A 17916-nucleotide genomic window follows, 5' to 3' on the forward strand; every position below is an offset into this window, starting at 1 on the left:
CTTTTAGTTCCTGTTTACGCTCCCTTGTTTGGTCACCATGTCAACTTATTAGTTTCACCTGTCTCACGTGTTGGACTCACGCACCTGTTTGTAATCAGAGAGACTATTTAAGCCTGTCGTTTTCAGTTGGTCGTCCTGGCGACATTGACATTATCATGCCCTGTTTATTCTATAGTTTATGCTTCATGCCATGCCACGTACGTTTTTGCTTTTTCACGTCACAGAAAGTGTGGTTTTGTTTCATGTCCATAATTTCTGTCTAAGAGTTAGTTTTGTTCATAGCCAAGTTTGTTCAGCGCCTTGTGCGCGCCTTTTGTTTGTTCCTTTTTTGAGTAAATAATTAAACATGTATTTACTTTCACGCATCATCCAGTCAAGTCGTTTTGCACCCAGGGAAAGCAATCCACACAGTAATTTGCATCACCATAGTCCTTGTCATGACAGAATCCAGTGTGCTGTGGGGCCCTATTGCAGTGAATCCCACCTGAGCCCATCATAAATTAATCAAATCCTTATTGGACACGAAAGTACACAAAGTGACAAAGAACATTTGACAACAATCAATCTAGGGATGTAGATATCTGGTCAGGACACTCCTCACTCTATTGCCTTTACCTTCATTGTCCATTTGTTTTTGGTGACTTTATATACTCTGGCCCTAGACGTTGAGTCCGCGGCATACATGGCGTACAATAACTGATACAGTCTGCTTTGCCAGTCCAAATGCATTTGCCGTTTTCCGTAGTTTTCCCTCGACGGCCAGGTAATACAAAGCACACGCTACCTTTTTTATCACATCCACGGGAGCCTGCATTCTCGTTGACTCTCCTTCGACCTATGGACAAAGTCTTTCGCTAAGTAGAATCCCAGCTGACCTGCACATTAGAAAGTTCTCTTGCCACCTGAGAAGTGTTGTATCCCTAATAGCTGCAATCGCTTTCTCTTAAGGTATTTATGTCTGATTTCCACAAGTACATGTAGAAAAAGGAGAAACACAAGCATGTCTGGATGACTCCCCTACATATTTCCAGTGGTTAGCTCCGAGTTACGAAACCGCTTTATTATGAAGCTGGCGTTCTTTCTGACGTCACTTCCTGTGTGGGGCGCGGTCTTTCTGGCGTCACTTCCTCTTCGAACTCAGCTTGTAAATGATTAATGAGTCCATACAAAGCTAAGTGCCGGAGATTCAAGAAATACACGGCGCACTTACCCGTGTACAAATTTGTCCGGGGAGGGGGACCTTAAACGATGGTTTAGTGTGGCTGAAAAATGTTTGTCTGATCTTGAATGGGATTGTGCTGAAAATCTTAATTTCCCCTCGGGGATTAAAAAAGTACTTCTGATTCTGATTCTGATGCATCACTTGCAGAGCAGCAACATGCATTTTTCCACGTGCATTCCATCTCATGGGCTCACATTGACTGACATATCTCTATTAGCTCTTTAATGAACTTATTTTTTACCGGGGATTTTCCAAAATTCATTTCTTACCTGCAGCTTCACCTTGACTCCATCAATGTTGAGGACTTTATTCTGGAAATGAGAAACAAGAAGTGATTATTAGGGTTTCACTGGTGTGTGAGTGAATGAATAATGTATGACTCCATGAGGCCTTCCCTCCCCCTCCAGAGGATTCACCCTTGATGCTCGCCTCACCTCCTCCTAAAGAGGCCATCCTCTGTGAGACAAGCTTATTTAAGATGGAGCTTCCTGGCACAGCAGAGCATTTCAATTCAAATTACTTCCAGAGCAAAATGGAGACAAATAAGGAAAAATGTACCTTTGGATGGTGTTGTGTGTTATGTTCTCTGCAGCCTTGACATGTTATCTTTTAAAAATATTGATTTTTGAATCAGTTCAGAAGGGGGGAAAAAAGTCATTTTCCGCCAACCCGTCAATTGGTAATTCAGATATAAATCTTCCAAAAGAGCACACTGCAAAAAGTCAGTGTTCAAAAACAAGAAAAAAATAATACAAAAATTAGGGGTATTTTATTTGAACTAAGCAAAATTATCTGCCAATAGAACAAGAAAATTTGGCTTGTCAAGAATTTCCAAAACAAGTAAAATTAGCTAACCTGAATGAACCCCAAAATACCTTAAAATAAGTATAATGTCACTAATAACAAGTGCACTTTTCTTGGTAGAAAAAAAGAGACCTTTTTGCTCAATATGTTGAAATATTTTCTGAAATTAAGCAAATGCTAGTGCCATTATCTTGACATAATGATATTTATATATATTTTTTATGCTTGAAGTAAGAAATTATTACTTTAAAAAAGTAGTTTTATACTTGTGAGTGTTGATGACACAGCTTTGCAACAGTTGATATTCTAGTTTCAAGCATGTTTTACTCAATATAAGTCCTAAAATCTACAAGCTGTAATATCTTACTGAGTTCATTTAGGACCAAAACCCTTAAAACAAGTAAAACACTCTAACATAAAATCTGCTTAGTGAGAAGAATCATCTTATCAGACAGAAAATAAGCAAATATCACCCTTATTTGAGATATTTAATCTTACTTAGATTTCAGTTTTTGCAGTGCAAGACTTATAATAAAATGGCCATCCTCCTCTTATTTGTTTTTGGTCTATTTTGCCAGAAAAAAAACCCAAAAACCCTGCAATAAATGTCCACTGCAGAGGACGCTAGATCTGAGGAGGCTATAAAGTAACATCTGTGCACTGGTGACTACCACAGGTAAAGACAACACCCCAGCCCCCCTGGTTGGGGTTTACGTCACCTGGTACCACGGCAACAGGCAACCCCTTCTGACAAGTGAGACACTGCCGCTTCCCGCAGGCGATGTTCAGCCGTGGTAAGAAAGTGTGAAATCCGCACGTTCACAGTCTCAGCCGAGCTGCTAGATACTGTAAATTGTACAGTTTGCCATCTCACAATGAAGTCTCCAAAGAGTGTTCCACGGTTGTCACTAAGACATAACTCCCAGTGTGCAATGTGGATAATTTATGCTGTATAATAATAATAATAATAATACTAATAATAATAACTGGGATTTTTATAGCGCTTTTCTAAGTACCCAAAGTCGCTTTACATGTAGAACCCATCAATCATTCACACCTGGTGGTGGTAAGCTACTTTCATAGCCACAGCTGCCCTGGGGTAGACTAACAGTATAATAGACTGCATTTATATTATTCACATGTAAAAATTACCTAAGTCTTTATTGTTTATTGTGAGCGAACTGTGGTGCTGAATTTCCCCCAGGGATCAATAAAGTACTTTCTATTCTATTCTATTCTATTCTTTTCTGGTGGCTGCAGGATTAGGTTTCTGCTTTTTGCAGATGATGTGGTCCTGGTGGCTTCATCTGGCCAGGATCTTCAGCTCTCACTGGGTCGGTTCGCAGCCGAGTGTGAAGCGACTGGGATGAGAACCAGCACCTCCAAGTCCGAGTCCATGGTTCTCGCCCGGAAAAGGGTGGAGTGCCATCTCCGGGTTGGGGAGCAGACCCTTCCCCCAATTGGAGGAGTTCAAGTACCTCGGAGTCTTGTTCATGAGTGAGGGAAGAGTGGATCGTGAGATCGACAGGCGGATTGGTGCGGCGTCTTCAGTATTGCGGACGCTGTATTGATCCGTTGTGGTGAAGAAGGAGCTGAGCCGGAAGGCAAAGCTCTCAATTTACCGGTCGATCTACGTTCCCATCCTCACCTATGGTCATGAGCTTTGGGTTATGACCGAAAGGACAAGATCACGGCCGAAATGAGTTTCCTCCGCCGGGTGGCGGGGCTCTCCCTTAGAGATAGGGTGAGAAGCTCTGTCATCCAGGGGGAGCTCAAAGTAAAGCCGTTGCTTCTCCACATCGAGAGGAGTCAGATCAGGATGCCACCCGAACGCCTCCCTAGGGAGGTGTTTAGGGCACATCCGACCGGTAAGAGGCCACGGGGAAGACCCAGGACATGTTGGGAAGACTATGTCTCCCGGCTGGCCTGGGAACACCTCGGGAAGAGCTGGACGAAGTGGCTGGGAAGAGGAAAGTCTGGGCTTCCCTGCTTAGACTGCTGCCCCCGCCACCCGACCTCGGATAAGCGGAAGAAGATGGATGGATGGATGGCATTTTGGTTTGGTTTCATTTTCACAAAAATAAGTCAAATATGGCTTACATTCATTCATTTTTTAAACCACTCTCAAGATCACGGGTGAGCCGGAGCCAAGCCCGGCTGATTTTGGGGGAAATGGGGATAGTTGTCAGGCTTTTAATCTCAAATTGTGGGATGAAAATTAGGCACGTGCGGTCAAGGTAGTGCAGGTGGTACATTACTATTTGTATATAAAACTGTGTCGTTCATCCATGCGGACTGGACACTGGCCGAGAGTTGGTGGGCGGCCGAGGGTGGAGTCGGCTCACTTGGTTGCTTTGTTGGGTCTGCTCCTGCCTCTGGCCATGCTCCCCCCACAGAGGTTTTTTTTTGTATTTCCTTGGCCTCAGTCTGGACCCCCTCTCCAAGGACCCAGGCTTAGACCGAATATATTTTTTTCTCAACTGTTTGTTTTTTGTATTTTTGGTCCAAAATGGCTCTTTCAACATTTTTGGGCTGCCGACCCCTGCTATAAATAGAAAAAAGACACACTGTGTGCCCTGTACTACAATCAGTTCTGTAGTACTCTGACTTGCCACACTGAGAAATGGGGGCAATTGTGAGCTAAGCAATGCATGTCGCTACCATGTTTTATCAGCGAGAGTTTGTATGTTCTCCCCGTGACTGCGTGGGTTCCCTCCGGGTACTCCGCCTTCCTCCTACCCCCAAAAACATGCAACTGGAGATAGGTTGATTGGCAACATTAAATTGGCCCTGTGATGAGGTGGTGACTTGTCCAGGGTGTACCCGGCCTTCCGCATGAATGCAGCTGAGATAGGCTCCAGTATCGTCCGCGACCCCGAAAGGCACAAGCGGTAGAAAATGGACGGATGGATGGAAAGCCAGCCTTTGTGGTTTTTTTTTTTTTTAGATGCAAGAACCATGTTTTAATGCTCCTCCTCTGAATGAATAAGGCAATGGACAATTACTGTATTTTTCGGACTATAGGTCGCAGTTTTTTTCATAGTTTGGCCAGGATCCAGTGCGACTTATATATGTTTTTTTCTTTTTTTATTATGCATTTTCGGCAGGTGCGACTTATACTCCGGTGCGACTTATACTCCGAAAAATACGGTATGTTTTTTTAATTTTTTTATTATGCATTTTCGGCAGGTGCGACTTATACTCCGGTGCGACTTATACTCCGAAAAATACGGTATATATCCAAAAGGGTGCTCAAATTTTTTTATTCACATCCGAATCCTGATTCTTATTCATTACAATTGTAAATGGATTCATAACTTTCAAAAATCTATTACAAAATATTTTATTTAGGAATCAAATTTTTAAAATATGTTTTTAGGCCGTCTTCATGCTTACTCGCTGCGTGGATACGTCATACGTCAGCAACCAAAAGGAGGTTTCGTAACCTTTCACCTGCTTTGAAAACGTTTTATTCTAAATATTATACTAGATAATACAATGGTTCTGGGTTAGTTTTTGCCTAATCCTTTACTTAACGCGTGAGTGAAGAATGTGTGAAGAGAAATAGATGATACAGTATTACCTGATCACAGATGCTACATTGGGGTCGTTTGAGCACACTGCAGACGGATAGTCCTATGCTTTAATGCTGCATTCACACGCAGGATTCTCACAGTAATGAGGCAAAAACTAATATTGGCCAATACTACTCTTGTATGGATATTTTTAGTTAATTTAGCCATTATTATGTTGGAAAATGCTTAATTAAGACTAAAAATAAGGATTTTTTTATTCATTTTCCTTTTCCTTTATTTAATCAGGTAAAAACTCAGAGATTTAAATGTATTTTACAGGAGCAACCTGGCCAAGAGGGCAGCAAAAACAGGTTTCATAAATACATATAACAAGTAAAAACAGTAGCAGTCACACCCTATAGTTAAAAACACAAAAAGCTTACAACATAAACATAAATAGACGCAATAGGTAAAACAATAAAACATGTTTAAATAAAAAATACGTTAAAAACAAGTACAGTGCCCAATAGAAACAGCTTGTTGATCTTTAAAATGGCCTGAAATTTCCCCAAAGGGATTAGTTCAAGTAGCCTCAGATCCTTTTGTAATTTATTCCATGACCATGGAGCAGCATATCTGAAGGTTTTTTTTTTTTTTTACCGAGACTTGTGTTGGTTCCTGGAGCCAACACAAGTCACACCAAGAATGAACTGTAGTGACTGGAATCTCTACACATACAAGAACACAAATAAGGGGGAACCACACCAAGAAGTGTTTTATAAAAAAAAAAAAACATCAATCGAGAAAATCTGCAAACTGACAAAGATGGACAGTCTGCCTTTGCATATAAAGTGCAATGGTAGACAAGGTTGCCACAACCAGTAATAAAACGTAATGCACAGTGATAAACAGTATCCAGTGTCGGGTGCATTTATAAAAAGCAAGTCTCCATAAACTAGAAGAGGCATAAAAGTGGTCAGAACCAAGCATTTCCTAACTTATCAGAATCAGAATCAGAATCAGAATCAGCTTTATTGTCATTACGCAAGGTAACGAGATTGAGGGATAAACAGGATTTGTTTCTAAAGTAAGCTAAGATTAGCCACTTTTTAAAATACAAGTTTTCATGAAAAACAATCCCCAAGTACTTATATGTCGTGAGCATTTCAAGTTCAAGTTCGTATGCATGTTCGAAATAAACTGAAAATGAAATGAACAGAACTGAACCTTTTGAGCGGTGGATATTTTTGGAATGTTCAATGGCAGTCGTTTGCCATTTAAAATTAACATCACCTTGGATTTCTTTGCATTTAGTACTAGTTTCAGCTGAGCAGATGGGACTGAACAACATCAAAAGCAGACTGCAGGAGCTCAAAGGTTTGCGCTATAGGGATGAATAACGTAACGTTTTGACAAGAACAAGAAAGTTAAGGTTTTACTACTTACGTATAATATACTAAACGGTCTAGCTCCATCCTATCTTGCTGATTGTATTGTACCATATGTCCCGGCAAGAAATCTGCGTTCTAAGAACTCCGGCTTATTAGTGTATCCCAGAGCCCCAAAAAAGTCTGCGGTCTATAGAGTGTTTTCTATTCGGGCTCCAGTACTCTGGAATGCCCTCCCGGTGACAGTTAGAGATGCTACCTCAGTAGAAGCATTTAAGTCCCATCTTAAATTTTTAAATAGACCCCCCTTTTAGACCAGTTGATGTGCCGTGTCTTTTCTGCTCTACCCCCCTCTCCTGCGTGGAGAGGTTATTAGGTGACCACAGATGTTCAAAGTCAGGACCCGGGTCGGACCACTCATCTGTGCATCAGTTGGGGACGTCTCTACGCTGCTGACTTGTCTCCATTCAATCTTGGTCCCCTCCGAGGTTTCTCATTGTATCCCATTGGTTTGAGTTTTTTCTTGCCCTTATGTGGGATCAGAGCCAAGGATGTTGTTGTGGCTGTTTGAATAATTATGTGTAAGTTATCACACAACTCTTATGCTTAAAGTCCGTTGCTATAGTTATTAGTTATTGTGCTCAAGCTGTACTTTTTCTGTCTGTGCAAGGACAAAACCTGTTATAAGCTACGGCACATGAGGGCTTGCCTCGTCGCAGATATTTTGTTTGTTTTAGCCCACTAGCAGCCAAGGACTTCAAAGACCTCAATGAAGATAAGACGACAGCATGCAGACGAAGCAGAGACAAGGCAATCACAAGGCCCCCAGCACATTCCATCACGTATTGTGCGTACTGGAAGCTGCTTTGCATGAAATGTGTGGCCACTCTTTTTGGAGGCGGTCTCAGTGATGTAACCAGGGACCCCCCCCAAATAAATAGAGGAGCACGTGGGACTGTTAGCTCCGAGCGTGGTGGGAGATTGTAACTGAGCGTGCAATCCAAAAACGTCTCTCCTCATTGAGCCATATTGAACTCTGTCTCTGCATGATTCCTTGCTTCTTGTCTGTTTAATAGATGTCATCAGTGTTTGAACCTGACAGTGCCTTGTGCAGTCCTTTGAGACACTTGTGATTAAGGGCTATATAAATAGACTTTGATCGATTGATTGATTGAATAGTATATGACCGCGTCATCTGCATAACAATGGAACGCAGCATCCGACACATTATCACAGAGATTATTTACATTGATGGGAAACAACAAGGGACCTAATATGGAACCCTGAGGTACACCCTTTAATACATAGAGGAAATACGAGGAGGACCCAACAAATTAGATGCATTGAGTTATATCGAACAAGTAATTAGAAAACCACTTTACAGCCCCCTGAGATAGGCCAATTATGTGCAGTCTTTGTTAATTACAGTTTAAACACAGCCTTCACTTTGCTCGTTATAATTATTCAATTTCTCACGTTCCCAAACCTCTTGGAAATACAACCCCACAAATATAATGTGCCGCATTCCGTAAACACTGGCAGGCTATTGGGCCCTTCGATCGTTGCCGACCCCCAAAGGTACAGTATGTCAGTGCAGCCTGTCGTGGAATGACCCCACTTCATGGGAATCATAAATTACAAATGAACAAGGAGCGTTTAGAGGGGCCTGCAAAGTGTGAGTCGATAAAACATTAATGCTGGCACCGTGAGGAGAGGAGATGAAAATGGGTTTGCGTCCCAGACACATTTGTAGTGTTGATAATGAGAAACATGAACGCACAATATTTTCTTGTTCTATGCTACTCATTCATTCTGCACACCACACATCAAAGCCATTGAGATTTTGAGGATCTTTTAAGAAAAGTACCATGACAAGGAAACATTAAAAAAAAAAAAAATGTGGCTAGGTCACAAAACAACACAGGTGCACTTTTGTTACAGTTGCAGCTAGTTGGCATGGTCCCAGGATGCAGGGAAGGCAGGTGGTCCCTTTTATTAGGTACTAGGAATTTTATTATAACAAAAGAAAGATCACCAACGTGGGAAAAGCAGTCAACCCCGGGGTGAAAATAAAAAAAAAAGGACATCTGAGGACAAGGGGTAGAACATGGAATGGATGTTACACTGCAAACATTCAGTGTTCAAAAACAAGAAAAAAAACACAAAAATGAGGGGTATTTTATTTGAACTAAGCACAATTATCTGCCAATAGAACAAGAAATTCGGCTTGTCAAGACTTTCCAAAACAAGCAACATTAGCTAACCTCAATGAACCCAAAAATACCTTAAAATAAGTATATTTTCACTAATAACAAGTGCATTTTTCTTGGTAGAAAAAAAAAGACCCTTTTGCTTAATATGTTGAAAAATATTCTTGAATTAAGTAAATGCTAGTGCCATCATCTTGACATAATGATATGCATACATCATGATTTTTTTTTTCATGCTTGAAGTAAGAAATTATTACTTTAAAAAAGCAGTTTTATACTTGTGAGTGTTGATGACACAGCTTTGCAACAGTTGATATTCTAGTTTCAAGCATGTTTTACTTAATATAGGTCATAAAATCTCAGCAACAAGCTGTAATATCTTACTGAGATCATTTAGGCCCAAAACCCTTAAAACAAGTAAAACACTCTAACATAACATCTGCTTAGTGAGAAGAATGATCTTATCAGACAGAAAATAAGCAAATATCACCCTTATTTGAGATATTTAATCTTACTTAGATTTCAGTTTTTGCAGTGTAGGAGGAGACACAAAGTTACACATGAAGAAACTAACTCAGTAATGAGATGACATACACAGCCCTCAGATAGGTGATTGTCAACAGGTGGGTGTGATAATCACCATACGGAGGCAGGTGGCAGGTACTGGCTGTGTAACGAGGCAGGTGAACCGCACGGGAAGTGAAAAGCAGGGAGGAAGGCGCGCTGACCTTGAAGGTAACACAAAACACTGGGAAAAAAGATAAGATAGCCAGGTTTTTACGGTTCAACTTGTTTCCACAAATAAATACTGGAATGAAAAATGACAACAGCTAAAGTGAACTTAATGTATGGTATGGCAGCTGTCAAGTGCATTAATGGCCCCGTTTACACTACACACCAAATTTGATTTTTTTTTGCCCTCAAGTGACACAGATCTGATTTTTTTGGGTTCAGTCTAAATCAGTGGTTCTCAACCTGGGTTCGATCGATCCCTAGGGGTTCGGCGAGTCGACCTCAGGGGTTCGGCGGAGCCTCCGCCGCGGAGGTCAAGACACACCCGACTCATCGTGTGCATAAAAACTTCTCCCTATCGGTGTATTATGGATACCCCCAAACAGTATGCCCTAATTTTCTATATGCGTGGACCTACTCAATGGCCTAGTGACATCCCCGATAAAAGCGTTAAAATGTAGTATCGGAAATTATTGGTATCGTTTTTTTATTTTTTTTTATTTTTTATTTTTATTAAATCAACATAAAAAACACAAGATACACTTACAATTAGTGCACTAACCCAAAAAACCTTCCTCCTTCATTTACACTCATTCACACTCATTCACACAAAAGGTTTGTTTCTTTCTGTTATTAATATTCTGGTTCCAACATTATACATCAATATATATCAATACAGTCTGCAAGGGATACAGTCCGTAAGCACACATGATTGTGCGTGCTGCTGGTCCACTAATAGTACTAACCTTTAACAGTTAATTTTACTCATTTTCATTAATTACTAGTTTCTATGTAACTGTTTTTATATTGTTTTACTTTATTTTTTATTCAAGAAAATGCTTTTAATTTATTATCTTATTTATTTTTTTTTTTTTTAAAGTACCTTATCTTCGACATACCTGGTTGTCCAAATTAGGCATAATAATGTGTTAATTCCACGACTGTATATATCGGTTGATATCGGTATCGGTAATTAAAGAGTTGGATAATATCGGAATATCGGATATCGGCAAAAATCCATTATCGGACATCACTAGATGTCCGATAATGTAGAAAATGTATGGATGGATGGATGTTTTATTATTATAATCAAATGACAGCAGTCATTTCCATGGGATTATTTTCTAATATAAGTGTTTTGGCCCACTTACAATGACAATAACAAAACATATAGTTTTTCATGAGCTGTGTACTAGTATTCTATGTCTGGGTGGGGGTCCTGCTTTGGAAATAATTATTCACCCCTTTCCGATATCGCATTCAGCTCCCACTAAAACATTCACATGTTGCACAATGAGATGTAAACACGGGATCATGTGTACATTCCTGCAACTTTCTGTTTGTAACATATATCTTTATTAGTATTTTTTTTAATATAATATTAATCATGTTCTGATTAATGTTTATAAATTAACATTAAATTAAGGAAAAAAAATATTTTATTTTTCACTAAAGAAGGGTTCGGTGAATGCGCATATGAAACTCCAACAAGGTTAAGAACCACTGGTCTAAATGCTCCAAAGTGCTTCAAATGTGATCTTTTGGCATCAGATTCAGGCCACATCCGGAGGTAGTCTTGAATCTGATTGGAATCTGATCTTTTCAAATGGGACTTCAGTCTAAACGCAATGAAACCCGAATGCGACTTTTTCATCAGCTTTGGGCGAGCTTCGTCACTGGTGTGCGCGAGGAAAGACACAGTCACCAGTGGAAGTGGATATTTCATCACAACATCTGGTTTAGTTGAGCAAAGTCTATTTAAGGTGACCAAATTTTCGGTGCATCATGTTATGATCCGTTGCCCAGGATCATAGTTTATTTACGTTTTGATTCAATTGACGCGGCTGCCGCTGTGGCCTATTCATGGACGCTTTTTGCCCCAAGAGCAGCGACGCCCGGGACTTAGGCGTAGAACTCTCCGGCTGCTGAAGTTCTGGCGCAACTCGGTTCCGCCTTATCGACAGCCACGGATGTGACCGTTCCGTGGTCGCCCGCCTCGCCTGCTGCAACGGCGTTCCATTCGCCGCCGTCACCTGACTCGTCCCCGGTGGATTCGGGGACACTTGGCCCGGCGACCCACCGCCAAGTCCTCCAGTGACTTTGGACTTTTTCTGTTTTTTTTGTTCTAGGGACATCTGGAATCTGTCCCTTAGGAGGGGGATACTGTTATGATCCGTTGCCCGGATCATAGTTTATTTACGTTTTGATTCAATTGAAGCGGTTGCCGCTGTGGCCTAATCATGGACGCCTTTTTGCGCCAAGAGCAGCCACGCCCAGGATTTAGGCGTAGAACTCTCCGGCTGCTGACATTTCGGTGCCACTCGGTTCCGCCTTCTCGACAGCCACGGATGTGGCCATTCTGTGGTAGCCCGCCTCACCTGCTGCAGCGGCGTTCCATTCTCCGCCGTCACCTGACTCGTCCCCGGTGGATTCGGGGACACTTGCCCGGCAACCCACCGCCAAGTCCTCCCTCCGCCCTCCCGTAACTTTGGACTTTTTCCTGTTTTTTTGTTTTTGTTTGTTTTGTTCTGGGGACATCTAGAATCTGTCCCTTAGAAGGGGGGGTACTGTTATGATCCGTTGCCCGGATCATAGTTTATTTACGTTTTGATTCACTGTTAAAGTTCTGTTTCAGTGCCCCGGTGTTGTGTCTCTTTGGTTGCTATGGTTATTAATTGTGCTCACCTGCCTCTGATTAGTGTTCGGGATGCTCAACTGTTCCTGGGCACGAATCAGAGTGCTATTTAGTCCTGCATTTTCGCCTCACTCAGCTTGGTGCTTTTATTTGCTGGATGCAACTGTCACGTTGGTTCCCTGTGTTTTTCTTGGGCTAAGTCCCGCCTTAGTGTTCCATGTGAGCTGTCCTGTTAGCTGTCTTGTGTGTTAGGCACGCTTGTTTTGTATTGTTTTCCACGATTTATGTGAATAAATCATTCTCATACCTGCACGCTGTCTCCGGAGTTCATGCTGCATTGTTGAGAGAACAATGAGTCCTCCTCATTACACATCACTTGTCAATAGTGCGCAAATAATAGCCTATATGTAATATCTGAATATATATTTTGATTCCGAAGGAATAGCGATTATTGAACGACTGGAATTGTTGCTGTGGCGCATTTGCTTACATGTGAGTTGAAAAATAAAGCTCACGTAGATCCACGCTGATGTCCCTCCTAAATATATTACATTATATACATCCATTCATACATTATATTACTTTTATTTATTTTCACGTAAAAAAAAACACACACTAATTTTTAAGGTGTGGCGACTTATATTTTATTTTGTTCTAGTATCGACTTCCTCTCGGTCAACTTCCTTTGTTTTCACTTGATCGCACTGTGCATGCCACATTGGGGCCACATTGGGGCCACATTGGGGCCACAAGGGCGTTTACACTGGAGTCTGATAAAAATCACATTTGACTTGCACTGTAAACGAGTGATTTACTAACTGTAATACTGACTGCATTTTTTTCTTAGACTTTTCAATAGGAAGCCAAAGCTTTTCTTCCTGTCACTCACACACACACACCAGTGGACTGGAGAGATGGAGATGTGACACAGAGATTTGATGGAGGAAACAATTTGAGAAGTAAACAAAATAAGAGTGTGAATGTCTCTGCGTGTGGTGGGTTCTCCTGGTGCCGACAGATCTCTCGGGAGCCCGGTAGACAGGGTGGAGCACGTCTTTTATAGTCATATACAGGTCAGAATTGCTTTCCAGCAGTCTCTGTCTCATACGTCTGTGTGTCTCTCTCTCTCTCTGTCTCGGACCGGCTGCTGCTAATAAAGGCGACAGGTGATTAGATAACCAGCCCCAGCTGGGCAATCCACTCACCTGTCGCTGGCTTCGAGGCCAGCCATACACACTCCATTCCTGCAGAAGGCGTGCCGACCATGCCCTCCTCCACAAAGAGTTATAAAGCTAATATTAAGATAATTGTGTGAATGCTCCAAAGCATTCACACATATGGTTTTCTACACCAAAAATGTATCTATTTATTATCCAACAACTTCTTCTTCTTCTCCAGATTTTGGCGCGCTTTACCTTCCACATTTTTCATCCGATTCAAACCGCTCCAACTTCAAACTGTTCAGCCTATTCAGGAATTGCGGGCTTTCCCTAAACAAATTCCAAAAATTCCCAGAATTCCAGGTTTTCCCATTCAAAATGTATTGGACGTTTTTCAAACTTCCACCATTTCCACATTTTTCAACCAATTCAAGCCATTCTACCTTCAACACATTCCACCTTTCTGTAAATTCAAACTACCGTATTTTTCGGACTATAAGTCGCAGTTTTTTTCATAGTTTGGCCGGGCTCCAGTGCGATTTATATATGTTTTTTTCCTTCTTTATTATGCATTTTCGGCAGGTGCGACTTATACTCCGGTGCGACTTATACTTTGAAAAATACGGTACTCTTTTTTTACAAGTTCAAAAAAATTCCAGGATTTTCCAGAAGTTGTAGTTTTCCAAAGCCCTATTTACACCCTTTTGTCTGGTGACTACTCCTCACAAATTTTTCAAACCACTTCAACCGTTCTACCTTCAAAACATTTATTCTAATTAGGACAAAAAACAAAGTTGTTTTTTGAATTGGAAAAATTCCCGGTTTTCCCTGAAATTTCATAATACCATTTCTCAATTCAACATGTTACTACTTCGACATTTCTCGACCGATTTGAAAAATTTCAACACCAACCATTTCAACTCATTCAGACCATTCAAGGTTTTTTTTACCATTTAAAAAAATAAATCCCGCTTTTCCCGAAATTCACACATTTTTGGGAAATTCCCATTTAAATCAATGGGACATTCTTCAAAGTTCCACAATTCCCACATTTTCCATCTGATTCAAACTGTTCCAACTTCAAAATATTCAGCCTGTTCAGGAATTGTGTGCTCTACTTCAACAATTCTAAAAAATATTCCAGGATTTCAGTTAAACTTCAGCATTTGAGCATCGTCTCGTCTAGTTGTAATTGTTCTTTTTTTTTAAATTATAATTAAAAATATTTGATTTAAAAAAAAATGTTTTAAAAATATTGAAAAAAAGCTATTGTCTTATATGCCCTCTGTAGTCCAAGAAAATAATTGACATTGTTTTTAATGTTAACATTTATTAGCTAAATATCAATAAATATATTCATGCAAAAATAGGTATATTAATTGCATGTTATTTATTATATTATTTATTATGTGCTTTAAAGGGGAACATTATCACAATTTCAGAATGGTTAAAACCATTAAAAATCAGTTCCCAGTGGTTTATTATATTTTTCGAAGTTTTTTCTAAATTTTACCCATCACGCAATATCCCTAAAAAAAGCTTCAAAGTGCCTGATTTTAACCATCGTTATAAACACCTGTCCATTTTCCTGTGACGTCACATAGTGAAGCCAACACAAACAAACATGGCGGAAAGAACAGCAAGCTATAGCGACATTAGCTCGGATTCAGACTCGGATTTCAGCAGCTTAAGCGATTCAACAGATTACGAATGTATTGAAACGGATGGTTGTAGTGTGGAGGCAGGTAGCGAAAACGAAATTGAAGAAGAAACTGAAGCTATTGAGCCATATCGGTTTGAACCGTATGCAAGCGAAACCGACGAAAACGACACGACAGCCAGCGACACGGGAGAAAGCGAGGACGAATTCGGCGATTGCCTTCTAACCAACGATTGGTATGTGTTTGTTTGGCATTAAAGGAAACTAACAACTATGAACTAGGTTTACAGCATATGAAATACATTTGGCAACAACATGCACTTTGAGAGTGCAGACAGCCCAGTTTTCATCAATTAATATATTCTGTAGACATACCCTCATCCGCGCTCTTTTCCTGAAAGCTGATCTGTCCAGTTTTGGAGTTGATGTCAGCAGGCCAGGTAAGCTAGGGTCGATAGGGGGTTTAGCTCGCTCGTCTGCGGGAACAAACTGCCGCCATTGCTTGCCGTGCTACCGAGGTCCTTTGTCCCTGAATTGCTCACACACTCCGGCAGATTCAATGGGGGTCTGGCGGCAGATTTCTTTGACTTTATCGTTGGAAATGCATCTGCTTTGAGTGTCGCAGGATATCCACACATTCTTGCCATCTCTGTCGTAGCATAGCTTTCGTCGGTAAAGTGTGCGGAACAAACGTCCAATTTCTTGCCACTTTCGCATCTTTGGGCCACTGGTTCGTGTTGTTACACCCTCCGACAACACACCGACGAGGCATGATGTCTCCAAGGTACGGAAAACAGTCGAAAAAACGGAAAATAACAGAGCTGATTTGACTCGGTGTTTGACAAAATGGCGGATTGCTTCCCGATGTGACGCCACGTTGGGACGTCATCGCTCCGAGAGCAAATATTAGAAAGGCGTTTAATTCGCCAAAATTCACCCATTTAGAGTTCGAAAATCGGTTAAAAAAATATATGGTCTTTTTTCTGCAACATCAAGGTATATATTGACGCTTACATAGGTCTTGTGATAATGTTCCCCTTTAAACTGACACTTGCATTTGCAGTGCAGTGCCGTTGTCCACATCTATTTTAATGGCACATTCACATTTTTATAACTTGCAATTGGTTTAGTTATAAATATATAATCCAACAAAAAGGTTTTTACATTCATTTCTAAAGCATCAGTCCTTTTAAGCCGGAGAGCAACTGTAGATCACCTTGTCAAACAGAGCACGTGTGCAAACTCTTTAGTGATGCACGGTCACATGTCTGTTTGAAGGCCGCCTGCTTTGAGGAGAAGAAAGTGGAGAAGCCTTGACCTCCTAGATGAGAAGTTATTTTCCAAGATGTGTTTTTTTCACACAGTCAAACAATGCTGGCAGCCGCACAGTTCTTTGTGACCATGTTGTGCTTGGTGACTAATGTCGCAGCACAGAGCAGGCTGCAGCACAAGCTGTTGGAAAGAACTTTTAACATTTCTTCTCTCTGCTGTTTTTACCATTTTTATCCTCCAACTGTTCCAAACCAGACAAATAATTAGGACCTAATCCATTATAGGTTTGCGTGTACGAGGGTTGTACGGTATACCGGTAGTAGTATAGTACCGCGATACTAATGAATCATTTTCGGTACGATACCGTCGAGACATTGCTGGTTTACGAGCAGAGGAGCATGTTCGGCAGCGCACAATCACGGAGTACTTACAAGCAGACACAGTGTGTAGACAGAAAAGGGAGAACGGACGCATTTTGGCCTACAAACTAAAGATAAAAGTGAAGTTATAACACTGAAACACCCTCAAGAGGTGCTTTAAGACATGGCTAGCTATCTAGCGGCTAATGTCCAGCCGCCGTCGGCAGTTTTTTAGCTACTTCTAAATCACTAATCCTGGTCTCCATGGCGACAAATAAAGTGAGTTTCTTACAAGTGTCATCCCTGAAGGACGAGGAATAGCTAAACATGCTTCACTACACACCATAGCTCACCGGTGTCAAAATGTAAACAAACACCATTGGTGGATCGACACCTGACATCCACTGTAATGATATCAAGTACAGGCATGTATCGAGTCGATACTACTATGATTACGTCGATATTTTTTGGCATCACAACAACTTCTTTCATTTTTTTTAAAGTTTATATTATGTTTATAAACTCAGTGAAAATGTCCCTGGACACATGAGGACTTTGAATAAGACCAATGTACGATCCTGTAACTACTTGGTATCGGATTGATACCCAAATTTGTGGTATCATCCAAAACTAATGTAAAGTATCAAACAACAGAAGAATAAGTGATTATTACATTTTAACAGAAGTGTAGGTAGAACATGTTAAAATAGAAATTAAGCAGATATTAAAAGTAAATAAACAAGTAGATTAATAATTAACTTTCTACCACTTGCCCTTAATAATGTTGACAAAATAATAGAATGATAAATGACACAATATGTTACTGCATATTTCAGCAGACTAATTAGGAGCCTTTGTTTGTTTACTTACTACTAAAAGACAAGTTGTCTTGTATGTTCACTATTTTATTTAAGGACAAACTTGCAATAAGAAACATATATTTAATGTACCCTAAGATA

General features: G+C 40.6%; 1 protein-coding gene across 1 annotated transcript in view; it reads right to left on the bottom strand.

The window, feature by feature from the left end:
• Positions 1-17916, bottom strand: part of LOC133615521 (ras-related protein Rab-26-like) — a 153618-nt gene that overhangs the window by 71374 nt on the left and 64328 nt on the right. The window contains exon 3 of the mRNA XM_061974162.2: positions 1492-1533. Within this exon, the coding sequence (XP_061830146.1) occupies positions 1492-1533 (42 nt within the window). The remainder of the gene's footprint in view (positions 1-1491; positions 1534-17916) is intronic.

This window comes from Nerophis lumbriciformis, linkage group LG22 (genome assembly GCF_033978685.3).
Source record: "Nerophis lumbriciformis linkage group LG22, RoL_Nlum_v2.1, whole genome shotgun sequence".
In the NCBI taxonomy this organism is placed as follows: domain Eukaryota; kingdom Metazoa; phylum Chordata; class Actinopteri; order Syngnathiformes; family Syngnathidae; genus Nerophis; species Nerophis lumbriciformis.